Raw genomic sequence first — 27986 nt, 5'->3', positions numbered from 1 at the left:
CAAGTAAGAAATTAAAATTAATTTATTTTCCTTCTATCTATATTTCAAGAGGTAATACACTTTTTGTTCTTGAATACCACATATATGGCATGTTTCCTTTAAAAATGATGAAAGTAAAATTTTAAATATGAGAAAAAAGTTGGGATTAATGATTGTATAATCTGCAAAACTACTTATTTTTCCAAAACCAGACCTTAAAAATGATAAAATTCCTCAAATAAAAATACCTGACAGGCTGACATTGATACTTTGGTGCCCTTGTAATATGACAGAAAGTCTGGTGTGATAGAAAGTCCATGTCACATTCACTTGCCCTACATTTTGACCCACTTAGGTCAGGCTAACCTTAACCATTATAACTAAATGGAGGGCAGACTTTCTGTTTCACGTACCCTCAGTTTCATTACACCCTATCTAAAATCTCTGTCACCATCCTCCTAACATCCCCCTCTGACAAAATTATGCAGTTGCTCACAGTGATACATTCCTGCAGCATTACTCCCTTTCATCCTAAATAAAATGATGATTGGAGATATAAAAAAATTGTTGTATTTATAGTTAGGTTTTAAAATCAAGAATTAAATCTGTTTGTTATTATGCCTTATTTTTACCAGGGTTAATTTCTACTGCAGGGAATTAAGAACAATGGTGGTCTGTAATCTTTTATCATCTATAATCTTGTTTTGTTTAATTCATGAGAAAATATTAAATGACCCTCACTCATCAGGATATATAAATACTGCATGATATCTTTAAGGAACACAAATACAATTTATGATTATAATCGACTGCAAATCTTAGGTACTTTGGGACTGCAAATTTGTTCCTATTATGACAAGATTCTTGTGCTATATCACATCAACTAAGAGAACTCTAACAACCAACACTGACTCATAATTTTTTTACAGCATCAAATTCTAGAACAACATAAACATTCCTTGAACTTATTAAAAATTGATAACATTGCCTTTGAAAATATGTTATCAGTTCTGAAATTACCAGTATCTACAAAATGAAATAGAAAATTTTATAATATCAATCCATTGATATATATGACAGATCTTTTCTTAATGAGCAATAACCATCAATTGTGAATAACTCAATAAATTAAGTAATGGGTTTTGTTCAAATTACATAGCAAGTTAAATTACTTGAAATGAAATAATCTAGTGTGATTAAAAATAATATCCATAAAACCTTTAAATTAAACTTTCAAATTAAAAAAAATCCCCTTATTTTACGATAAAATAATACAGATATGTAACTTTACTTTGGCAAAACTCTGTCATGTTCTTTACTTTTGGAATATATAACATATCATATTTTTGAAATTTACTTTTTACTTGGCAACATTCAATCTTATGCCTGAAAAGATAAATAAGAGGTATACAATGGGAATAGAGCTAATTATCACACAGTTGCTTACATTTTAATCATAAATATCTCTTTGGCCATCAGCACTTTCTTTTGATCCACAAAATTAATGTAATAACCTTTATTTGAAATGACAGGACTAGTAGCTTTCAGCACATCACAAGTCAATTTCTTCAGTTACCATTTTCCTTACAGGCCTTCCTGAACAGCATCTCCCAATCAAATCTCTCCTTTTTTCTGTTACGGGAAGTTTTAAATCCTCCATAACCTCAAGATGAGAAGAACAAAACAAAGGATTGGCAGCATCAGCCTCTTGTCCAACTAGAAGATTTTCAAAATCCTGGGACAAACAATTTATTGCTACTTTTAGTTTCACCAGCAATATATTTTGGGAAAAATACAACCTCATGCAGGCTCCATATGCCAATTTGTTGGACTCAAATGGACCATTTTCCTGCAGTTAAGGCTGACTAGGGTTCATGGAAATAGCCAGTAGATGGCAAATGACTGACATTTAACATGGGTCGTGTATTGGTTGAGGCTGTAAGAATATCATAAGAGGTCAAAAGAGGGCTTGTGTCTTCCTCATTTTTCCCAGCATTCTCTTCCTCTTCCTCTTCGTCTTCCTCTCCTTTCTTGCATAACTTTTCATAGAGCCAAAGAAGGAAGGTTAAAACAGACTGAAAGATCAACCCATTAAACAGCGAGATTATAAAATGCACAAGCAAATAAATTAATACATTCTGAATAGTGGTTTTAAAAATATAAAAAGCACTGAGTATGATAAAAAATTTGTAATTTACAATCTAGTAAATGCAATTTCATTTAACTTCACCTCTAAGTTACATATTAAATATAAAAATAATAATTATTATAACTTACAACCACTGCACAGCCCAAAGCAATAAAGTTCATCTCCCCCGTGAACTCAACCGTATCTAGAAAGTATCCACCAGCTACTGGGCCTATAAATTCTCTGAAATATACAAATGGACAAATTAACTGTAATAGTGCACTGGGTGAGAAAATGTGTAGGAAATGACATAGTGTGTTAGGTGTAACAGTGTTTCATACAGAACAATGTGTTAGGTGTGACAGTGTTTCATACAGAACAATGTGTTAGGTGTGACAGTGTTTAAGACAAGACAGTGTGTTATGTGTGACAGTGTGTTAGATGTGACAGTGTGGTGGATATGATAATGTGTAAGATGTGACAGTGTGGCTGACATGACAATGATTTGGTGCAACAGTATCAGGGGTTTAATTACAAGTACCATCTTTCTTTTTCAAATCATTTATCAGTAGTCAAATAGTGAAGCTTGTTTTCAAATATTATGCTTAAAGGGATAATAACTCTTCGTATGAAATCTGTATTTCACAATAAAAACATTGTGAGTGACTCATAAAAATATAATATATACTGTTTTCCCACAAAAACGGCTGTTATAGCTATTATTCTGATATCTGAGCTTGTCTTTAGACCACGTGACCTCCATTGATGGCTATACTCTGTTAAAATCTCTTAGGAGATTTTAACAAAAAACCAAACTTTTTAGAAAAAAACCAGGGACTAACTTTGAATGTAAAAATGGATTCATTAACCATTGGTAAGTATGGGAAAATTGTTGTTTACTCCAGGAAAATTCATTTTTTGGCCGAAACGAAGAGTTATTATCACTTTAAGCTTCTGTAGAATATTGCTGAAATAACTATACTCCACCTACCCTAAAGCATATGCTGCTGTCCAAAGCCCTGCTACTAGACCATACGTCCCTATACTCTCATCTAGCCCTGCGTCCCTGAGGGGAATAAGAATAAAAAACTCTTTGATAAATAAATAAATAAATAAATAAATGAAGGAAGGGAGGACATACATTGATAAATTGTTTTAGCCCACTCCACACCCTGTCTCATAACTAGATTGTAAATATCCTATTTATAGCACCTGAGTGCATGACGCATACTGCTGATGGCATTCTAAATTACTGTTTCAAAATCTATATGCTAAGCTATATGCTTTTCAGCGTATATAATTTGTATATATAAATTTGCAAGTGATGCTTTATCAATCTATATGAGACCAAGTGCAAACTTCAATCCCCACATTTTACCAATTACGACACTGTGATATGTGTCCTAGGACTGTGCATACCCTGGAATACCAGAAACTTATCATTTTTTAATCATGTGAGATGGTGGAGGTTTCTTATTGGTCAATCCTGCACTTACTCTGCCACCCACATCATGAGGTCAAAGGTCGGTACAACTGACATGCTGACTGACAACCCCATTACTGACACTGACACTAGGTCCAGCCACAACTCACTGAAATGACAAAATCAAAAGTCAAACATGCTGACAAACAGTCCCATTGTATGAACTGACAATTAACCCTAAGGTCAAAGGTGAAACATAAGCTAAATCTGTTAGTCTTACTAACTGTGCAATTAATATGTTAGTTAAAATTTCCTATATGTGATTTTCCCCTTATAAATAAAATTTTCTTAAAATGAGCAGTTTTCTCCCAGTAATGATCACTGGAAAAATCCAAATAATTTGTTTTTAATGAAAATATCAACATCAGGTTACGAGGTACTATCATTTGAAGACTTTTATCATTTTTAAAGTCTGTATTTGGTAAAGTAAGTATCTTAGAATGACATGCAGACATAAAAATATGACTTTGGGACTTTTTCAACAATTTTACTCTTGAACCTTGTAGAACAGTACTAACTGATAGTCTTTGGGAAAGCCTAATATAGGAGAAGGTCCCAGGAGTAAGCAACATAGCCCCGTGATGAGGAGTCCTACTATGACCAGGGGCTTACTGTCGTACTGAAAAATAAAGAAGTCTTAATAAAAAGACCAAAGTACATTTATATATTTATATGTTCTTTTACCCATTATGACATGGTATAAAATTAATCTATTTATTAACATGTAAAAAAAACCACACTGACATGTACACACAGAGACACACATACAGAGAGAGAATATATACGTACTAGTAAGACAGATTTTACAGAGTTGTTCTTAATAGTCTTACAAGAAAATGGAGACAATTTACTCTAAATTCCTTGTGTATTAAGTCCTCACATGCATCTCTCTCTCTCTCTCTCTCTCTCTCTCTCTCAACCTTTGGACTTTCTCAGCCTTTGGAGTTTCACATACCATCTTATCTGCAATTTTCCCCCAGATTGGTGACGTTATGGCATAAAATGCTGAGCTCAACAGGAAAACCAACCCAATAATGTCTGCACTCAGGTCAAACTGAAAAGTAAAATATAATAACATAATGAAAGTTTGATAAGTGATGGTCATAGCTAACACACTTTCACACCCAATACATTTTCAAACCTAACACACCGTCATACCTAAAACAATATCATAGCTTACACGCTGTCATAACTAACACAATGTCATTACTAACACACTGTCTTATCTAATGCAAATGCCTTGGGTGTTAATCTTTAAATATACTGATGTTAATCAGTCTTTTCCAGGTTAATTCAAAGTTACTCCTGATATAAACTTGGCTTCATTACATCTTCAAGATGCGGCTGCAGGGTGGGGTCCAGTGCTGCCCAGACTATAGCAGACATCATGATGGTCAGACAGATGACCAGTCCAGAGGGGCTCTTCAGTAGCTGCCACATGGAGCCATTGGAAGACTGGTCCTTATCTGTAACCAAGACAGTGAGAAATATATACTGTACGGCTTTAGAGTGAGAAGAAAATTGGGTGAATGAGATATTTTTGATATTTTAAGTTACTATCTTGCTGCACATTATGCATTTTATAAATGTCACCCATCAAACAATGTACACTGTTCAGTTTGTTGAGTAATAAATAATGTTCATCAATAAAAAAATAATTAATTGGATTGTTGTGACAGTGGCAAGTGAAATTGTTGGGTGAAACGATGAAAAGTGACAACATAAATCATGTCATAGGAAAGCCACTCTCAACAAACAAGAGAGTTTGGTAGTCAGATCTCCCACAGTGGTCTTGCCATTGTTCATAATCTAGCATGATTTTCATTGTGTAAACTCCTTATGTCAACTGGTAGAAATCTTAAGAAAAGATAAGGGATTATCTTGTGACTTCATAATCTGTTTTAGATTTTTGTGTAGCCAGTACATATATCATTTAATATATATATATATATATATATATATATATATATATATATATATATATATATATATATATATATATATATATATTTTATAATGGGCTATTTTCTTACCTTCATGTTTGGGTAGAAGCACAAATGTAATGGGCACTGTGATGACCATGACTATACCTAGCACCAGGAATGGCAACATGTATCCACCAGCCTAAAATGTGGGAAATTAATACATACAATGTTACGAAAAACAATTTTAAAAAACTTATCATTAGCTGGAAATAATAAAAATGAATACAATGTTACAAAAAAAGTGCAAGTTTATAATCACTTTAATGATATAAATGAAGAAATGTTACCAAACAAAATGAAAGTTCATAACCACCAGCCAAATATTATACTGATGATACTGATGGTGATTTTGGGTCTTCCTACATCATTGGTCACTATTACTGTGTTCCCATAACTTTATCATACTAGCAGGATTGATCTATCTTACTAATAGTGAGGATTCTCGCTAAGGTGCAGTCAATGTAATCAGCTAAATTTTCTGGCACGCAAAGAAATATGAACAAGATCATGAACCATATAGTTTTTCAGACTTTAAGTTAGGAGGGGGCATGCCAGACATTTAAGCAGTTTACACTGGATGCAACTTAGCGAGAATCCCCGAGGAGTTAGATAGATCCAGCTAGTGTGTCAGGGTTATGGGAATGCTCCCTAAGTATTGTCCTGGCCTTGCAGGTGATCTAGACAGCTGCCCCAGCCATCTTTTTCTGAGTCTCCAGCACTCTTCAGGGGATTTGCCAGCATATGGGACAGTGCAAAATTCACTCACGAAAGACTTGCAATCATGGTCCAAAATCTTGCAAGCATCCTGCTTGTGGCATTGTGTTGCAACTCAGAGTAAACGTGATAATACACAATACTTACTTCATACAAGACGCCTCCAATGGCCGGGCCCAGCATCATTCCCAGACCTGTGAAAGTCTCCAACACTCCCTGCAACACACAGCAAATGGGACCAGTTTCATAAAAGAAATTAAGCCTGATAATAAGTTTTGAATTGAGAATTAAAAACTTGGTCTACTTCAGTTTGTGTAAAAATTTTAAGAAGTCCTGTATTATACTTAAAAAAAAAAAATAAATAAATAAATAAATAAAAATAAATAATCAAATAAAATAAATAACAACATCCAACACTCAAAAATCACCACAAACAACTTCTGTCCAAAGCTGTTGAAATAAATAAATGCAAATACTTAAAAGAAATTCAACAATCACACTTGTAAAGCATAACAAATTTTGACTCACCAAAACTGTTGCAACGGCGTTTGGAAATGAGTTTATACAGATTGCGAAGGCAGCGGTGGTGGCAGCTGTGCAACCAATGGACATGAAGATCCGGGTCACCAGGCAAAATGCCAAAAACATCATCCCCCCATCGTTGAAATTGATCTTATCTAACATACTTATAAAAAAAGAAACCTGTATCAATACTCGATTTCTGTTGATAATAATAATAGTCATTTTAATAACATGACAACAACAACAATACTAATAATAATAATGTTTATTCAATTAATTAAATGTATTATATATAATATAAAAAATATTCAATAAAACATGTATCCTTTTTTCGTATACTATATATATATATATATATATATATATATATATATATATATATATATATATATATATATATGATTATATAAATTTTAAGAAGGAAATCTTTGGCATTTATCAGTAAAATAGAGTTCTAAGAAAAGATAAGGGATTATCTTGTAACTTCATAATCTATATTTAACGAGTTTAAGAAATTCAATCTTAGTCATTTTTGTGTAATTGTAATTGTAAGTTTGAATTTCTTCAATTCTTCTTACCCAAATATTATAACACAGCCTCCGCCCAGAAAGGTGCCACTTAAAAACATAAACCTGGAGCCCACAACTGGCAGCTGAAATTAATGATAACTTCAGAGAGCGCATTCAGAACTGTGGACTAACAGATCCGCAGGTTAAAATTAGGCCGACCCACTTGACTGCTTGTTGTAATCTGGAACGGCAAGCTTTTAAATGGATCGCCATATTTGATCTGTGGAACTGTTAGTCGGCTGTTCTGAATGCGCTCTTATAGATTAAAAAGTATGATTTCATTGTCTCAGGTGTAATGATGATTACAATGCTTTTTATAAGAGACCAAACATGTTTTCTCTATAAGCAGCTTTTCATTTGTTTTCTTGTTTCACAAGACAAGCAGTGCAGCATAATTGTTCCAGGCTTTCTTAGTGAATTAACATTCCTGATCAATTATAACTTTCATTAGCACCCAAATAATTTACTTCTTTTAGACTTTTCATATTTAGCATTGTTATTGTTTTTAATTTGATCATAACGATTACCTAAGTAAAAATAGGGACAATTTGCAATAACAGATAGCAAAGTCTACCCATTACTGTAAGTCAATTGACCTAAAATTACACTCATGCACACACAAACAAATCCTCATATAACATACATAGTCATCACATAAATATAACTCACAAGCTTTCCACACACAGGTGAGACTAAAAACTGTGTCAGGGAGAACACAGCAAAAACCCATCCAGATTGTGTGTTATTAAGTCCTTTCTTCTTGGCCTGGAACGACAAAATTGATATAGACTTCTATGTAAGCTTTAAAATTATTTACTGGTTATTTATATTATCCATTCCTGGGCTTTAAAATAGATATGCTGTATTTGTTGCATATAACAGAACTTTCCAATTTTACAAACAAAATATTCTTATGAAAAAATTTATAATGGCAGATAACACTTCTGGTGAAGTTGCACATGTATTTTTACAGAATAAAGAGCAATCAAAGTAACCACTGATCTAGGTATGGGAACCTGTCTAAGACCCCATTCCCACAGATTTTAGATCGATCTATCCCTGTGGGGAGTCTCACTAGATTACTGTCAGCTTAGCCGGCTTAAGCGTCTGTCCCGCCTACTAAAAGCTGTAAGGGGGAAATTAAGTACCGTGCATGCTCGGCTGACAGCAGTTTAGCGTGAACCCCCAGAGAGTTAGGTTGATCTAGATGGATCGATCTAAATCTATGGGAATGCAGTCTAAGTGTAATGCACCATGTGAAGAGGGCCTAGGATTGCGTCATTTTCACTTACCTCTTCTGGAAAAAAAGGTCCTGGCACTGACAAACACAGATATGAAGCGAAATTACTGAGAGACATGATGACAAATATAATCTTTTGAACTCTGGTCATTCTCATGAAAGAGAATGCCTCTTCTGTGTTAACCTCCACCTCCCCTTCCCCCTCCTCTTCTCCCCCAGCAGAACTGGAACCACCTACACTGTTTTGTACTGGAGCAGCGAGAGAAGGGAGAGGAGAAGGGATTGGGACTCTCACATATACGTCATCATTGTGTCCATTCACATTCACTTTGGTTATGGTAGAAGTAGGTATTGTGTCTGAGCTTTTTGTAAAATAAACAGGACTGTCTCTGCTAGGGTTGTTTGGGTTTAAACTGTGAAAGCTTTGTGGTGTCCCAAATTGTATTGAAAGAGGGGTGTCTGTTCTTGAACTTGGGAGGCTGCTGTTTGGCGTAGAGAAGGCATAAATATCATTGGAAGCAGAGTGGCCCATTTGATGAACTCTAGGGTCTTTCATATAGTCATCCCGAGGGGTACAAAACTGAGCATCATCAGATAAACTTGCAGCCTCTTTTTTAGGTTGCTTTCTGTCATAGTCTCCCTTACTGTTACCAAATAAAATATTAACCCCAGGAGACCTGTTTATTGGCCTGGTTATGCCCTGAGACCTGTCATTATCATTGGATAAACTTGGTACATTGAGGGTCCTAAATGGAGACAACAAATCCTTTTTGGTTTCAACTTTGCCTGAGTATTTTCCAAGTTGCGCCGCAGAATCTTTACTTGATCCCACTTCACGTAAATCCTCATTGCTTCCATGAGGTGTGAGGAATCCCTCCTCGGTCGTTGATAGCGAATGGTGCCTGCCATATCCTCTTTGTCTCTCATCGCAGCCAGCATCGTTTCCAAAAGCAGAGGAAAAGTCAAAATCATCCATAGGCGATGTGGAGTTCTTTTTAATAATATCACAATATATGTAAAATAGCTATAAAATATCTCCTTAAATATCACAAATTGAAGTGAGTATTGTGTTCATCACAGGTGTTAATGTGTTGATGGTGATAATAGTTCTCTTTTGCAGCCAGGGATTAGGAGTTCTCATACATGTATAATGGCTTCCTTCTTCTTGTGTTAACTGTTCTTATGACCTGCAAAAACAAGGCCACCTGTAATTAAGATATGAAAGGTCCTTAGGATACAAAGTTTAATGTGTTATTACATAATTTTTTGACTGGAAAAGGTCTGTTCTTTCATTAATAAACTTGGCACTATTTGGTATCTGTGTTGTATATAACCAGTGTTAATCAGTGTCAATTTCAATATCACAACATGAAGTTATAAGTAGAGGGCATCAATTTATGACCTTGATAGCCACTTTACCTATCATCAATATTAATTAAATAATGAAGTTAATTTATTATTAGTATTACTTAAAATATTCATATGCAGTACATGTCTCACTTTTTAGAATATCTAAATGTTCTAATACATTAAATTTTCATATTTCATCCACACAGAGCCAACTAACTTTTCAAATCTTTGAATTAGCATTTTCATATTTTGAACAAAATGAAATTTTGGAGAAACTTATTATTGATGTTCTTCAATTTTGAGTAAAAACCACAGATACATATGATTTTTCATACTTTATCAAATACTAGCAAACAAAGGAGATTCCAAAGGTAACATTATAACATACTGTACTATAATAACCCAATATGTGCTAAGAAATAAATTAATAATTTTCAAAAAAAAAAAAGCAATGCTCTGTTAGTTATTATTAAAATTGAAAATTAAGAGGTGCTTTTTTTTGCGAGCTACTGAAAAGCATTTTTTTAAACAACAGTTTTATATAAATTAGTAATTAAGGTGAAATGTTTAAAATTTAATTTAAATTCAGAGGCTCACCATATACTAACTTTTATCTAAACGCTACATTGATCAACAAGTCATGGTCTAAGACCCATTCCCACAGATTTTAAATCGATCAATCCCTGTAGGGAGTCTCACTAGATTACTGTCAGATTAGCCAGCTTGAATGTCTGTCCTGCCTACTAAAAGCTATAAGGGGGAAATAAACTACTGTGCATGCTAGGATGACAGCAATTTAGCATGAACCCCCAGGGAGTTAGGTCGATCCAGATGGATCGATCTCAATCTATGGGAATGCACTCTTAGCTATCATAACCAAAACATCAGTTGTGCTGTGTGCAAATGTGCTGGTATTACAACATATTATCATTTGTACATGTAACATATTCAGCAATAATTTATACCCTTATGAAGGCCTTTTCATATTGAGAATTATATCTTAATGATACAGGTGCAAGCATGTTTTGAGAGACTGACAATTACAATACCTTGACTACTACATAACGGACCATTCCCAGACCCTATCGTACTACTATAACTGTGGATCAATTTATCTCCGAGGGGATTCTTGTTAAGTTGTAATCAACTTAAGCTGCTTAGATTCCTGCCACTTCTACTGAAGCTGGTAGGTATTAAAGTATTGTTTAGCAGCTTCAGTAGGTGTGCCAGACATCTAAGCCACTGAAGCTGAAAGCAGTTTAGCGAGAAACCCCTCCGAGACAGATCAATCCTGTTAGACCATCTAGGTATGGGAACCCAGTCTAAGAAAGTCACATAAAAAAGCCTTTCAAATTAGACATGACCAATAAATAACCAACTCATGATTTTTTTGTGGAGAGACTTGTGAAATGGAGGCAAGTGTCTTGGCCTGTAACTACCGTATAATAGCCCTCTTGTCATCATGTCAGTTGTACTGTACATGCATGCAACATGTATGATTATGGATTTATCACATTGTAACAAAAATACAACTGATGTATTCCTCATAACCTTCAGTAACATACATGTACACACCAGTTATCTATATAGCCACCTATATTACATGTATTCAACAAAACACATTCCCAATCGCCGATTTATCACATCTGTTTAAAAATGTGACAGGTTTACTCTTTAAGTACCCAAGCACAAGTACGTGGTCAAAATGATTATTAATTCAGAGTGGCTTCATTACTGCGGTACCAGTATGTTCACTTGTCAACAGATCCAGGCAATGCAGAGTTACAGTAAGTAAACCGTGCAACTTATGAGCACTTCCGTACTTAATCAGCGTAATACCGCTCAATAACAGCATACTTACTCTTATCTCTACTAGTGCTATTACTGCTCGTCTACGCTTCTTGTTTCTTCCGTTACTGCAATTATCTCATCTAATTCACAGGCTGTTTTCGACTGAAACGCAACAAAGTCAGAAAATATATATATTCTCGTGTAGACAAGAGCGTGCGCTCCCCTTGTTATTGTAATAATAACCTTTGTCATCGAGACGCCTGCTTCAATCTAAACATAGACTCGAAAACGCAGCACGTGCAGCAGGGGGTGTTCACGGCCCTGATAAACCCAGGTGACAACAAATCACGGGGTTGTCGTATCCAGGCCGTTCTGACCACTTATCTGCCATCTTGAAACTTACTGCCCATGTGACAGTCATGTGACAACGTCTTCGACAACCACGAGAAACCTTCGTTATCTGGTAATTCAGGCAGTTTTAATGTGGTTGCTTGATATCAGTGCGTTTTATATGGCCTAGGGATAATTCGAAGAATGTCAGACAAGCAATTTTAGGTAGTGTAAGATGGCATCTAAAGGTAAATGACGGTTTTCTGCATCGATATAAATATTTATTTTGAGATCTTAAAGGCGCCAAGTAGTATCTTCTCACTGATAACGAGGCTTCCAGTGGGAGTACGGAATGGTGCAATCTGATGTGTTATGGGTTCAGCAGCGACCCCATTACCTTAATGGCCATTGCCTAAACTTGTGCAATAACTAAAAAGAATATTTAAATTTTGCTGTCGGCATACGTTTTCCCCTCTTTTCATACAACCATGCAGTGAGAGAAGGTATTCTTTAAGTGTAAGTAATAATGTGTTGTAATTATCCAAGAGCACAACTGTGAACATTTGTGGTTTGGATTACATTAAATGCATAGTTACAGTATTTGATCTCTGTACTCTGCTGCTTAGCTGTAAATTTTTAGCGTATGGTAATCGTTGCTTATTCCCATAATCAAGGTATGTGCTAAGCCTTGTAGAGGTTGGCTCGTGTAAGGTTGCCTCGACTCATGATTATACTTACGATGATTGGCTGAATGTCACTTACATGAAAGTCTACCACTACCAGTACTTAGAGTAATTACTAAATATTTATATCTGCTTGAATGTATAATTTGAAATCATTATTTTTATTTATTTTTTAGGATAATTTCGACTTACTGTGATCCGCTATGTATTTTATAGGTGGTTTCAATTAGGAGCCAAATAATGAGAACTCGACTTTAAAATGATGTTAATTAGTCCATTTTTATACTCTGTAAAGTGGACTGTTAAATTGGGGTGCATCTGCCAGGATAGTCCGAAGGTTCATTGGTCCCAAAAATCATAAGACTTTCATCAGTTTGTTAAGGAAAGGGTTTAATTGCTGGTCTGAATTAAGGTTGAGTATAGTGAACATCCAGACTAATTAATGAAACTTTCGGACTATTATCATTTGCCCTTTCAATGTTCTTTCTGCAAAATAATTGATTTCAATTATTGGAGCGTTCCAATTAAAAAACCACCTTTCTCATTTCAGAAATTAGAGAAAAGAACGGCTATGTCTGACAAAGAAGTTATACATTCAGATGACTGTAGTGATGTAGAGTCAACAACAAAATCGATATTTTCCAGTGGTTTTATTCCACAAGATGCAGGTGACTCTTTTAATAGTGATTGTGGTGTAGGTGACACCAAGGATATCAATAGTATTACCACAGAAAGATCAAGAGACACGGGTTCAAGCACATATACAACTGGTAACGCTGGCATAATGTCTGATGTTGAAAGTCCGTCGGCAATTACAACAACGACCAAGGATGACAATGTATATGAAACTATGACTGTGAGTTCCAACAACAGCAGTATCAACAAGAGCATTTACAACCCTAGTGATAACACTGCCCCACAAAATAACATTCACAAAGTTGCTGCTCCTAACAGCAGCAGAATCACTGTCACAACTGGTCACAACAAGGTCACACCCAGGATAGAGATCCCTAACCCACAAACAAATGCTCCCTATATGGACATGAACCTGAGTCCATCAACCGATGCTCCCTATGAAAACTTGCACCCCGAGGATGACGGTGTTGTAAAGGACAATACAGACAAAGTGTATGAGGATGCGTACCCTGGGGGTCTGGTGACAGATAATATACAGTCCAGTGGTGGAGTAGTATTCAAAGAACCATCAGAAATACAGGGTGCTAGTACATGTATGTCATTGATGAATGTGGGATTTTTTGATGTGTAACCTATTAAATGGCTGATATGGAATTGATCGATTGATTGATTGATTTATTATGCTACTGGTTATTGAAGGTGTGGGGGACGGGGCATTTCAAATATATTTTGGAATATTAAATAGTTTTAAATTCAGGTTTTGAATATCCTAATACCATGGTTGAAAGTTTATTTTCAGGATTATGCCTGATTTCATGATTTTCTTTCTTCATTTTGATTTTTCTTTTCAAATGGTTGAATGTGATGAGAAATTGCAAGTTTCGTTTTCAGGATTTTTAGTTTTTACAACTTTTTCCATTACAAAAAAAATCCATTACAAAAAAAAAAAAAAAAAAAAAAAAACATCACTGGATATACCTTTTAGTTTCTTTAGTGAAATTTTATTTAAAATACACTTTTAACAACATTTTCCTGATGAAATTCCATGTACAATGTTCTGTTATTGTACCTTAATCACAAGTGATATCATACCTGATAACATTCCAGATTCTGAGGGCAGTGAGGGGAGTGGAGAGAAAACCGAAGAACCTCCAACGAAGTGGACAACGAGACAGAAGCTTACGGTGCTCACATTTGCCCTGGCAAACCTTGGCGCTACTTGCTGCTTCTCTTTGCTAGCCCCGTTCTTCCCTGATGAGGTGAATAAATTATGTAATTATGTAAATTAATCTGACTATTACTGTCACCTGGAAGTCATTTACAGCCATTTTGACAAGGACTGTCACTGTAAATCTTGAAGACACTAGATTTTGACAGGATCATAGATCTTATTTTCTATTGTGAAAAAAACAAATTTCTCATACTCACAAGTCATTGCTCAACCCTTCCCTACAGTTGAATTCTGTGTTAAATAATTTTCTTCTAAATGTCTTGCTACTGACATACTTCACAAGATGATGACCACCGATGAAAAATACCATTTAATGTTGAGAAGCCAAATTATTTTGCTATTCATTAATACATAAAAATAAATAAATAAATAAATAAACTCATGTATTCAGTCAAGAATCAGAAGTGTACAGAAGGAAAGCAGTATTAATTTTGAATTTATATAATAAACATAGGTTTGCTTACAGGTTGGACTTGGAACTTTTATTTCTGTTTTAATCTGGTTATTTTTTTATTTCTTCAGGCAGCAAAGAAAGGCTCCACCAAGACCACCACAGGGTTGATATTTGGGTGTTTTGAGTTGGTCATATTTATATCATCACCTATCTTTGGTGCTCTAGTGAGTATAACATTAAATCTATAGTGGGGTAAAATTTAATACATTTTTTCATTCTAATAAATAGTAGCTGATGTCTGTAGTGAATTGATTTACTGCAATTTTACAACAGCTAAGAGTGGTGCATATTTACATTGGAAAAAATTCTTACATAATCAATGGAATTTGAAAATACAAAGTTAGTTAAACATGACTGCTGTCTGATTGGTCAAATGTTTCCTATTTCTTAGATTGATAAAAAATTGACATGAGAATTTGAACACAACAAAGATAAAATCTAATATCTATGCTAATTTATTTTAGATTTTGGCTTCATTCACATGCAATGTCTATTTTCTAAATTCTATTTTCTATTCGCGGTATGTCTTATGATCACGGCCTGTGCCCTGAATATCCCGCGGCGTAATTACTGGCAGCGCGACCCAGTTACTATAAGTTATATAAGTAACTGGCTCGCGCTGCCAGTAATTACGCGGCAGGATATTCAGGGCACAGACCGTGATCATAAGATAGCGCGAATAGAAAATAGATTTTTAGAAAATAGACATTCCATGTGAACAAAGCCTTTATCTTGCTAGGCTATACTCGTTAAAACTTCAAGTGCATTGTACAATCAAGCTATTTTTATTTACAAGAAGTTAGGATGCTACGGGGGCAGATTGAGACCGTCCTCTGGGTCTTCCAGTGTTCTTCCTGTGCTAAGTACTTGCTGTTGGTACAGAAAAACTGTCACTCTGATAGTAACGCACACTTTATTTTCAGTTGACGCGGATAGGTTCACGTTTTATGTACTGTGCAGGGATCATGGTGGCCGGGTGCTGTGCTATTTTATTTGGGTGGGTGAAAATAACAGCTTTGTTTTAGAAGATTTTCACAAATCCTGTTTCCTCAGTTTATTCCTTTCTTCAGCTGTCAAAACATTTTGCTTTGGAAGCAAGTAAAATTTTTAATTAACAAATAGATAGCCCAAAAGACTCCAACTGTAAAGCCTTTAATTAGTGCTTGCAATTTTGGGATATTTTTTTTAAGGTTCAGCTTCAACTCTGAACATATGGATGTTCTGTTTTTTCTTAGTTATATATTTATCACCCTGAGCTTCAGAGATTACTTGAAACAAACTTCAACTTATAGCATACCCTTGCTGTTTCAAGGTATGCTATAGTGTTTGTATTCAGGTATTATAGTTATACATTTTTTTTCAAGTTTTCTGTGAAGCTAAGGGTGATGTTTATTGTACCACCAGCGTTAGCGCTGGCGGTACACATGGTTTCGGTCCTGTCCGGATCGTTCCGCCGGCTCCGCCGGACGGCTACCGTTACCGCTTCTCCTCCTAGACGGTAAGGGCTCCCGTACCCATCTCATGGATTTAGGTCACCTATAATCTCAACTCGTTCCACGTAAAATTTGGGCTTTGTCGGTATTGGGGTCTGGGTGTGGCACTCATTGCAATGCACCCTTGTCTAAAAATGGCAAAATTAAATGCTAATTATCTACCCTACGGAAGGAGTTATGGGAAAAATTTCTATAGACGGCTTTCCAAAAGTCATATGTGTAGATTTCAAATATACCCTTGGATTTGACCTTTGACCTCTACTTCAAGGTCAAATGGGCCAAAATTTTCAAAAAAATGAAATTTTTTACGAAAAAAATTTTTTTTGCCCTGTTATTCAGACACCACACAGACTTAACCAATAATATTATTGGAAAGTGTTACCCTTCAGGTCATCTTTCATCTCCATGAATTTGGGGTCAATCGGTGCATTTTCACGGGAGTAGCGGCCATAAGATACCGAAACTGAAAACTGTCTTTAGGTCACCTATAATCTCAACTCGTTCCACGTAAAATTTGGGCTTTGTCGGTATTGGGGTCTGGGTGTGGCACTCATTGCAATGCACCCTTGTCTAAAAATGGCAAAATTAAATGCTAATTATCTACCCTACGGAAGGAGTTATGGGAAAAATTTCTATAGACGGCTTTCCAAAAGTCATATGTGTAGATTTCAAATATACCCTTGGATTTGACCTTTGACCTCTACTTCAAGGTCAAATGGGCCAAAATTTTCAAAAAAATGAAATTTTTTACGAAAAAAATTTTTTTTGCCCTGTTATTCAGACACCACACAGACTTAACCAATAATATTATTGGAAAGTGTTACCCTTCAGGTCATCTTTCATCTCCATGAATTTGGGGTCAATCGGTGCATTTTCACGGGAGTAGCGGCCATAAGATACCGAAACTGAAAACTGTCTCTAATTTGGGAACCGTTAATGCTAGAGACCCATTCTTTTTTGCATTTTGTAGAGCATGTAAAGCCCAACACTGATGGTGGTCTCCGTTTTTTTGTATTCCATACGGTTTTCGAGTTACGCTGTATCAAAAAGTACATATTGGTGGTAAAAGCAAAATGTGCAGTACGGTAATGGATAATAAATTTTGAACTCTGGAAAAATAAAACATAAGGCTTGGCAAAGCAGACAACTTGTGTTCAAAAATGACATTATTTCATCAAATTTGAACTTCTGAAACTTCAGAGCACCTCCTATTTCAAGAATTTTGACCAAAATGACATTTTCTTTATTTTAATTAATTTTTTCTGTACGAAATTTAAGGCACATTATGGTAACTCCAAAATTATAACATCTAGTCCCTTATATCTCCAAAACTGGCAGAGATAGGTCCATAGTTACTATTGAAGTTGAATAGGAAGTCCTATACTGGCAATCTTACTATGACCTTGAAATTGACCTTTGACCTACTTTTCACCATGAACTGAACTTTGCAAATTTTTCTTCCCTTTTATCTCCAAAACTGGCAGAGATAGGTCCATAGTTACTATTGAACTTGAATAGGAAGTCATATACTGGCAATCTAAATGTGACCTTAAAATTGACCTTTGACCTACTTTACACCATGAACTGAATTTTGCAAATTTTGCTTTCCTTTTATCTCCAAAACTGGCAGAGATAGGTCCGTAGTTACTATTGAACTTGAATAGGAAGTCATATACTGGCAATCTATATGTGACATTAAAATTGACCTTTGACCTACTTTTCACCATGCACTGAATTTTGCAAATTTTGCTTTCCTTTTATCTCCAAAACTGGCTGAGATAGGTCCGTAGTTACTATTGAATTGAATAGAAAGTCATATACTGGCAATCTAAATGTGACCTTAAAATTGACCTTTGACCTACTTTTCACCATAAACTGAACTTTGCAAAATTTGCTTCCCTTTTATCTCCAAAACTGGCAGAGATAGGTCCATAGTTACTATTGAACTTGAATAGGAAGTCATATACTGGCAATCTAAATGTGACCTTAAAATTGACCTTTGACCTACTTTTCACCATGAACTGAATTTTGCAAATTTTGCTTTCCTTTTATCTCCAAAACTGGCTGAGATAGGTCCGTAGTTACTATTGAACTTGAATAGGAAGTCATATACTGGCAATCTAAATGTGACCTTAAAATTGACCTTTGACCTACTTTTCACCATAAACTGAACTTTGCAAATTTTGCTTCCCTTTTATCTCCAAAACTGGCAGAGATAGGTCCATAGTTACTATTGAACTTGAATAGGAAGTCATATACTGGCAATCTAAATGTGACCTTGAAATTGACCTTTGACCTACTTTTCACCATGAACTGAACTTTGCAAAACTTTTCTGCCCTTTTATCTCCAAAACTGACAGAGATAGGTCCATAGTTACTATTGAACTTGAAAAGGAAGTCATATACTGGCAATCTAAATGTGACCTTAAAATTGACCTTTGACCTACTTCACACCATGAACTGAATTTTGCAAATTTTGCTTCCCTTTTATCTCCAAAACTGGCTGAGATAGGTCTATAGTTACTATTGAAGTTGAATAGGAAGTCATATACTGGCAATCTAAATGTGACCTTGAAATTGACCTTTGACCTACTTTTCACCATGAACTGAACTTTGCAAACTTTTCTGCCCTTTTATCTCCAAAACTGGCAGAGATAGGTCCATAGTTACTATTGAACTTGAAAAGGAAGTCATATACTGACAATCTAAATGTGACCTTTAAATTGACCTTTGACCTACTTTACACCATGAACTGAATTTTGCAAATTTTGCTTCCCTTTTATCTCCAAAACTGGCTGAGATAGGTCTATAGTTACTATTGAACTTGAAAAGGAAGTCATATACTGGCAATCTAAATGTGACCTTCAAATTGACCTTTGACCTACTTTACACCATGAACTGAATTTTGCAAATTTTGCTTTCTTTTTATCTCCAAAACTGGCTGAGATAGGTCCGTAGTTACTATTGAACTTGAATAGGAAGTCATATACTGGCATTATAAATGTGACATTAAAATTGACCTTTGTCCTACTTTTCACCATAAACTGAACTTTGCAAATTTTGCTTCCCTTTTATCTCCAAAACTGGCAGAGATAGGTCTATAGTTACTATTGAACTTGAATAGAAAGTCATATACTGGCAATCTAAATGTGACCTTGAAATTGACCTTTGACCTACTTTTCACCATGAACTGAATTTTGCAAATTTTGCTTCCCTTTTATCTCCAAAACTGGCTGAGATAGGTCCATAGTTACTATTGAAGTTGAATAGGAAGTCCTATACTGGCAATCTAAGTGTGACCTTGAAATTGACCTTTGACCTACTTTTTATCATGAACTGAACTCTGCTAATTTCTTTCTCTTTTAACTTCAAACTTGACAGAGATAGGTCCATAGTTACTCTTGAACTTGAATAGGAAGTCATATACTGGCAATTTACTGTGACCTTGAAATTGACCCTTGACCTACCTTACGAAGAACTTAAATTTGATTGTACCATATATATTTTTTGCAATAGTTAAAAAATTCTTGTTGATTGCATTTTTACAGCTTGTCATGCACAAAACTGGTGGCTGTGTCCCTTATTTTGTGTATGTGGGGGTCTATACGAATGCGTTTGCTCCAGCTGGTGGTACAATATTTGGAGGCGGTATCGCCTCTCTGATCCTCTAGTTTATTTATATATATATCTGTATTTTTTTTAAGTTTTTTAGATGGTAGTCCCCCTGGCTCTGTGTATGTGGGCATGTGCTTTGCGGTTAGAATCGTGGAAGCTCTGGGATGCTCCCTGTATATAGTGGCCAGCTGGGCCATTATTGCCCATACATTCCCTAATGAAGTATCCATGTTAATGGTGAGTGCTGATTCAGAAGTGGTTTTTTTTAATAACTTTTTATTTATCCTTTTTGATGTGAAATCTCTCTCTCTCTCTCTCTCTCTCTCTCTCTCTCTCTCTCTCTCTCTGCATATTTTTACTGTGCACTACAAACACACAAGTCATGTATCTGTTACACTATCAATGATAACCACACATAGTGTAGTACAATATTGTAAAAGTTGATATGCAACCTCAGCTACAATACAGCATGTTATGGTTATATTTAGCCACAGGACAAATTCAATGGGTGTGGGTTCAGATGTTAATCAGATTAGTTTTGACAATCTCCTCTGTGGGTGGCAGGTTGCCACAATCCCTGAATTTTTCTAAATTTAGGAAGCTGAAGTTGTTCTGGGGTCAGCTGTGGTCAGTAAATGGGACACAAGCTATTTATGAACTTAGTTATGTGGTCTGGCTCTAAGTTTCAGTCTTGGGAGTTTGAATTTGAACTTCATTGCCATGCAAACATATTCTGGTACACATATAAGAGTTGATTGTATTACTCTTGGACTCTGTATGTGTGCAGTCTTCTCAGATCTTTTGGTCTCTCTTGACGGTGGCCATTTTGGATTTTCTGAACAAAGGAATCAAAAAGTCCCTTGTGTGATCTATGTGCAGTTTTTCATATTTTTTGTATGTATTCACCTACAGTGTTATTTGTGATCATTTTATATTTATATCTTTTGATATTCTACACTAAAATAATTACAAATGACAGTACCTTTTTGAGATTTCTTGAGAGCCCCTCTTAGAGTCTTCAATCTAGGTCAGCCTCTGTTTGGTTTCTTTTTCAAACTCATTATGAAAAGTATTGCTTGCTGCAAGTGTGCTGCATCAAAACAAAATGAATTAATAAACTGTGTAGTAATTCAAGTGAAACAGTGAGCATTGTATCATTATATAGCAAAAAAAGCTTCTGGATTTCAATATAAAAGTATAATTATAATTCAGTTGCTCCGCAAATTCTAAATATGAAGCAGTAAGTTTATCCATATATTTGCTTATTAATCTCTCTGTCTGTTTGTCTGTCTATTATTAATTTGTCAGTCACTCATTCAATCAGCTAATACCAGCTAGCCAATTACCAATTAATCAATCAATTAATCAACCAATCAACCAACCAATCAATAGTCATTTGTTTTCTATTTGATATCTTAATTTTTTTGTTTTATTGTTCAACATTTACCTGTAATTGTTTTTCCATAGGGCACTTTGGAAACCTTCAGCGGCATTGGAATGATGGCGGGACCAGCCTTGGGTGGCGCCCTCTATTCACTTGGTGGATTTAGGCTGCCATTTTTTGTGATGGGTTCGTTGGTGATCTTGATTGGACTTATGTCTGCTGCCCTTCTTCCACCTCAGGATGGTAAGTGTGCTGTGTTGAAAACTTAATAATAAATTAAAATTAGAATTTTGATAAAAAAATTTGAAGTTTATGTATCCACATGTTGACTGTAGGAAGTATATAAATCTTTGAATTGTTAAATTGAAATGCATTTCTTATAAAACCCGTGCAGAACTTACGAGTTCTGTATAATATGATGTGATATTATTGAATGCATGTAATTTGTAATTTACTTTTAATGTTGTTTATCTCTCATAGATGCACCAACGGAGAGGAAAAATATGCTACAATTGTTCAAAGCACCCTCTATAATTCTGTCCTTGATCTTAATAACGGTTGCTGCATTTGGCTTAGGCTACATGGATCCTACCTTGTCACAGCACCTTGAAAAGGTATAATAGATTTTCTAACATTACTTTTGATATTAGATATTCATTAATATTGATTAATACATGTACATTATTATTATTAAATGATAAATACTAGATGAACATACCCAGTACAATGTACACTTGAACATACCAATAAAAAAATAGTCTACATTTTTTTCTGGGTGTCCAAAAAAATCAAATGTCTTTTTTTCTTATAGAGAGTAGAAAAGGGATAATAAATGTGACATTTTTTACTGCAAATCCAACTTACTAAGCTCATCATTAATTTATGAGCATATGAGAAAATTAATGAGATAATTAATGAGCACTAGATACTATTTGAATGCATGCACACTCCCCCCACACATGCACCTGTACACACATGTATGCAGGCATGCACATGCATGTGCACGCAATAGCACACAGATGAAAATGTGTTAAATACATGTAAAAATAGACATGCTTGTATTCCTCCATTTCTAGCTGGATCCTTCACTGAAGGACAAGTACTGGCTTATAGGCATCATGTTTCTGATTGCCCCAGGCATGTATGCATTTACAGCCCCGCTGTGGGGATACTTGGCTGATAAAACGGTGAGTGTTTTGAAGCAGGTTAAGATGAGCAAATAGTGTGTGACTTTTGTACAGCAAAATTGTGAATTTTCTGGAAATTTCAACATTTTTCCTTCAATTACCAAGTGATACCTTTCCAAACCTATTGAGAAGATAGTGATCTACTTTAACACTCCAAGTGTCCAATTTTTGACTCACTTATTTTGAAGATATTTGTGAGGGCTGGGATATTTCATTTGTAAGGATAATTTTTTTTGGTTTTGATTTTTTAAAATCAGTTTATTTTTCAGAAACGTACTAAGACAATGATGATACTAGGGATGATTGTTGGTGGCACTGGGTTTATATTGATGGGGCCTTGGCAACCAATTCAAAACCTCTTTCCAAATCAAAAAGCGTGAGTTGTTTTTGACAGTTAAGTTCTTTAAGCGGTTGCTGCTTTTGGCTACATGGATCCCACTTTGTCACAACACCTTGAAAAGGAAGAAATTTAGAATAAAAAAGATAAGCTAGGAGATAGATAATAATGTACACATGTTGTATTTTGTCCTTTATACCAGATTTATTGATGAAAATCTTGAATATCTGTACATTTGTTTTAGTGAAACTGAAAGGCATGAGCAGAACATATAAATAATAATGAAGTTCTTTAACTTCACACACACACACACACACATACAGAGAGAGAGAGAGAGAGAGAGAGAGAGAGGAGATTTTTTGCCTCATCATTTCCCAAGTACTGCCTCCATGTATAATATCCTGCAATGTTTATGTTTCAGACCACTGTGGATCGCCATAGTAGGGCTCACAGTGATGGGGCTGGGTGTAGGCGGAGCCCTCATCCCAGTCTTCACTGACCTGTTTGAAGAAGCCAGGTAATATCATGACTGGTGGAAATGAAGTCTGCCCAGTTATATGGGAAATGAGGTCACATTGACCCAATTCTGTCTTTCAATTTTCCCGTTTGAAAAAAGTCACAGTGCCATAAGTCACTTAAGTGAATCATATTGAACTGTATCATGCACTTTTACCCAACACTTCTTTATACCAAGTGATTTAAAGATAAGCTTAAAAACAGCTGCTGTATAATAGATAAGTTTTTCTTTTTTTTTTTGCTAGGGAGGGGAGTTTATAAATAAGTTGATTTCTTCATAGAATGTCTTTAATTATTAGAAAGGACTCTATATTACAAAGATTAAGAAAAACACTTTTAGCTGTTATTGTATGTAGTTAAAATATTATAATATAGTATGACATGCCACATTAAGTTCATACCATTCGACAATTTCAGAAACAATATAACTTTCTTTTTGCTTCATGATATTTATGCCATTACATGTAAAATGACAGTGCACTTAAAAGCGATCTATAGTACTAGTCTGATCAATTAAAGGGTTCAGGTTGATACATTATTAATGTACAGTATGCTTTTGTTTCCAGTTATCTTGGTTTTCCTGAGACATTTGAGACACAAGGGATGATCTCTGGAATAACTAGCTCTGCATTTTCATTGGGGTGAGTGGCAAACTCCTCTTGTTGAATTTTCAAGGGTGTTCCATTATTATTATTATTATTATTATTATTATTATTGTTATTATTTAGCTAGTATTCTAAAATTATATAATGGTTTTGTGTGTGTTTTATTTCTTTATAAGAAACAGAATGTTGGAGATGTTAGGGTTTGATGCAGTATTTCAGCAGTACTTATCTGCTCCTTGAAATTATTTTTTAATTCTGCAAAGTGTATTTAAATATTGATTTTAAAAAATGACGAAAGGTTGATTTTTTAATTGCTAGGGCATTTTTGGGACCCACAATTGGAGGTTTGCTAACAGAGCGCCTGCCGTTTGAAATGGCAGCAGCTATAGTGGGGGGCTGCAGCTTCACTGTGGTAAGAAATGGGCATGCACACACACACACACACACACACACACACACACACACACACACACACACACACCCTTACATGTTCACACCAGAATGGATGTTTTCCCATGCACATACAAACACACATTGCATATGTGACCAGCAGAATATGTTGTCAAGCCTATTTTAGGCTGTTTCTTTGTTGTATTAAAGCTACAAGTACTTTCACATTGTGTCTTCACGAGCGTGTGCACACACACACACACACACACACACACACACACACACACACACACACACACACACACACACCATGTGTACATACAATACCATGCACAGCCATACATGTACAGCTCTCTTTTGAATAAGTCCTTGTTATTTTAACAGATAAAAATTTATGTAGTTGTTACATTATTTTATTAATCTGTAAATTCAAATGACATATTAAATACCCCTTTGCTTTAGTTGCTAAAAAGAAAATTAGAATAAATAAAAAGAAATGTATTGCTAATGATAGGTAAAAACTTTTAATATCCTAAAATGTGGAAAGTCACTGTGTTTGCATATGGCCTCATGTCAAAAAGAAAATTAAAGGAAAATATTTGATAAAATAAGCAGCAGTTTTAAAGTAAACTTATCAATGAAAATTGTTCTAATTAATTTTCAGGCACTGCTGTACTTGGTGTACATCATAATCTTTTATTGCGTGATGGGAGGAAGAAAGAAGGACCAGGTAGGCACAGAAGAGGAGAGACAGAGCCTGCTGCCCCCCGAACCTGTTGTCAAATACAACCCTGGTGCCGTTAATGCGGAAGGCAGCCTTCATGTGTAGTAAATTGATAATATAATTATTTGATTTTAAAACCAAGGATAGTTCCTCAATTTTATTTTTGCAGTCAGACCTCCATTATATACATGGGATTTCTGTTTTTATAGAAAAGACTAGTCCATACTCATATTCAACTTTTATAAAGGTATGTATGATCTTAGCTTTGTGTATCTAAGCAAGGCTGACAGTCTTGTTCTACCTCTGGTTAGACAAACATTTCCAACAAACTTTTGGGATGATTTAATCCTTATTGTAAAAAAAATCCACCTCAACCTAAATCTTGTCTTAGGTTAAAAACTTATTAATCCCTATAATTTTCAGTTTTGAAGCTTTTCTTTTATCATTTGAACCTCCTACACAAATTCAAGAAATTGTATTTTTCAAGATGAGTTCATGCATTCTCTGATTTATAAATTTTCGTCAGTTTGTCATATTTGCCTTAATTATTGCATTGAATTTCATAATATATAATTTCACTATCAGAAGGAATTTGTGGCATAAAAAGTGGAAGAAAACAAAGGGATTGTTTGGATAGCTTATGAAAAGAGACAATGCAATATTGTTTCTGACTTCAAAGCTATATTTTTGCGTTTCCATTTCTTTTAAATTATACATTTTTGTTGAAAAATCGTGCCATATATCAGAAGTCTGTGTCACAATTCTGCTTATTCCCAATTTGTATTAATATCATGCTAGAGTGATTAGCATTTATTACAATATTGCCTTGTATGCTTTCCTTTTATTTTTATTACTTTTAAGTTTTGGACAGATTGAATTATTGTTAATATGTTATCTGACATAGTCAGACTGAGTCATCTGCCCCATGAATTAGATTTTATTTTCATTGTGTTCAGAATTCCAGTTCACAATTATTTTGTTACATTTTATGCAATTATTAGATTACATTTGTCTTACCAGTATATTTCATTGTTTGTTAATTGAAATCAGTTTTGCCTACTATGTTCTGTGTAGTATTATATATTATTACTGATGGTGCTTTTAGATTTTGATATCATTCAGGGGCAGATTTAGGCTGTCTTCTGGGTTTTCTGGAAGTTGGTCAGATTTTCAAGTTAACATTGACGGGTATCTAATTTTTTCTGTCGGAAGACGGTCAAAAATGGTAGATGGATCAACAAAGATAATTTGGAAGACTGTCAGAAAATATCTCTGGATCCGCCCCTCAGCTGTCATTGTTAATTATCTTGCTATTGTTATTGACATAATGATTATAGTTGTATGCAGAATGATTAGAAGAATTGCTATTCATATTTTAATGAATATACACTAAATATATGTATATCCAATCATTGAGTCAAAGCAGGGTAGATGTTAGTTTTTAAAAAAATTGCATATTGCACATTGAAATTGCAAATATGCTCATGTCCAATAAGATTGTTTGTTATTTTGCTAATAAGATGCTTAATGTGATAAAGACGGAGGGAAGCGTCTGTTTGTCAAAATATACTTGCACAAACATTTTATCTCTGTATTCCATAGTAAATTTAATGACGACGGAATCTTATTTTTTTGTGCATCTCTCAAAAGAGAAATTGATGTTATACCATTAACATGAATGTGACTGTTGTTGTAACCTAGTGCCATTTATTATGATTGATTATTGCAGATTTACAAACATAGATCTAATTTCTTTTTTATCCAGCATGTATACATACTCAGTGTTTTAATTATATATTATATTAATATAAAAAATTATTGTAATTTTAAGTCAGAGGCAAAAGGTTGTGATACTATATTTTGATCGACAACATTTATGTTGAATCTCTGAATTAAAAGCATACAAGGTAAAAAATGTAATTGGGATGGACTTTTTAAAAACTTTTAGAAATTATATTTATGATTGCATCATTTTTGTAATATTGTATTATTTCTGATATATACCGGGTTGTCTAGCTTTTGTCACATTTTTTGAGTTTACTACTAGATTTTATTTTCCTTTGGTCATTCCAAGTGTCAGAGGTGAAAGAAAGCTATCATTAGCATATGGTGCCCTATGTAGCTCGGGCTGAACCTTGTTTTAATATACTTATTCCAGTGTTCCCCATTTAAAATATTGAGTCATCACCATATAGTAGTTGCAAGTTTGAATTTTTGTCAACACACAGGTTGTATTTTTAATTTCATTTGAAATGGATTTTTGAATGAAAGTTCAACTTGAACCAACAAATTCCAAGTTTACTGACTAAAATGAGACACAAAATTAATGTAAGTGAATTTCTTTGTTCAACTTTAAAGTACAAATAATGTTAAATTTAAAAAATCAGTTTTGCAAGAAGTAAGATTATTAAAATGTGTTGCTCTTTAGTTTATCATATTCATAATATAAGAAGGATAATGCCTTAAACAATGAGCATTTTGAATCAAAATGTTTGAAGCATTTTAAATCAAAATATGTTTGAAGGGATGACAGCAGTTATGAGAATGGATAACCAAATAGATCAAAGCGAAAGTTTACATGCTTTACATGCTATATGTTATGTAGGTGCTTATATCCAGAAATAAAAATTAAGCAGATGT

General features: G+C 34.6%; 2 protein-coding genes across 6 annotated transcripts; one reads left to right on the top strand and one right to left on the bottom strand.

The window, feature by feature from the left end:
- Positions 1-4: 4 nt before the first annotated feature.
- LOC106152712 (MFS-type transporter SLC18B1) lies at positions 5-12142 on the bottom strand. 2 transcript variants are annotated; one of them, XM_087019075.1, is made up of 14 exons: positions 11832-12142; positions 8673-9825; positions 8050-8145; positions 7390-7463; positions 6818-6974; positions 6437-6505; positions 5624-5714; positions 4920-5056; positions 4546-4644; positions 4109-4209; positions 3604-3699; positions 3099-3173; positions 2257-2350; positions 5-2054 (listed from the first exon to the last, which is right to left on the bottom strand). In XM_087019075.1, the coding sequence occupies exons 2-14, from the start codon at positions 9594-9596 to the stop codon at positions 1845-1847; spliced, it is 2223 nt and encodes a 740-aa protein (XP_086875201.1). In that variant the 5' UTR covers positions 9597-9825; positions 11832-12142; the 3' UTR covers positions 5-1844. The 2 variants fall into 2 exon arrangements, with proteins under 2 accessions (XP_086875201.1, XP_013381873.2); XM_013526419.2 differs by having other exon boundaries at positions 8673-9807.
- LOC106152713 (MFS-type transporter SLC18B1) lies at positions 11670-27983 on the top strand. Of its 4 annotated transcripts, none has more exons than XM_013526420.2 (14): positions 11670-11757; positions 13325-14003; positions 14518-14669; positions 15164-15259; positions 16019-16092; positions 20293-20440; positions 21671-21830; positions 22068-22201; positions 22664-22774; positions 23044-23150; positions 23533-23628; positions 24194-24268; positions 24551-24644; positions 25287-27983. In XM_013526420.2, exons 2-14 carry the CDS (start codon positions 13346-13348, stop codon positions 25449-25451), a joined length of 2070 nt encoding a protein of 689 aa, XP_013381874.2. In that variant the 5' UTR covers positions 11670-11757; positions 13325-13345; the 3' UTR covers positions 25452-27983. The 4 variants fall into 4 exon arrangements, with proteins under 4 accessions (XP_013381874.2, XP_086875204.1, XP_086875202.1 ...); XM_087019078.1 differs by lacking the exon at positions 11670-11757 and adding an exon at positions 12157-12316; XM_087019076.1 differs by lacking the exon at positions 11670-11757 and adding an exon at positions 12198-12339.
- The last annotated feature ends 3 nt before the right edge of the window (positions 27984-27986 follow it).

The sequence above is a fragment of the Lingula anatina genome, chromosome 8 (assembly GCF_051362555.1).
Source record: "Lingula anatina isolate TDL-2025a chromosome 8, LinAna3.0, whole genome shotgun sequence".
Classification (NCBI taxonomy): domain Eukaryota; kingdom Metazoa; phylum Brachiopoda; class Lingulata; order Lingulida; family Lingulidae; genus Lingula; species Lingula anatina.
The sequence above is the reverse complement of the archived record's forward strand: the minus strand, read 5'-3'. Positions and strand labels throughout refer to the sequence as shown.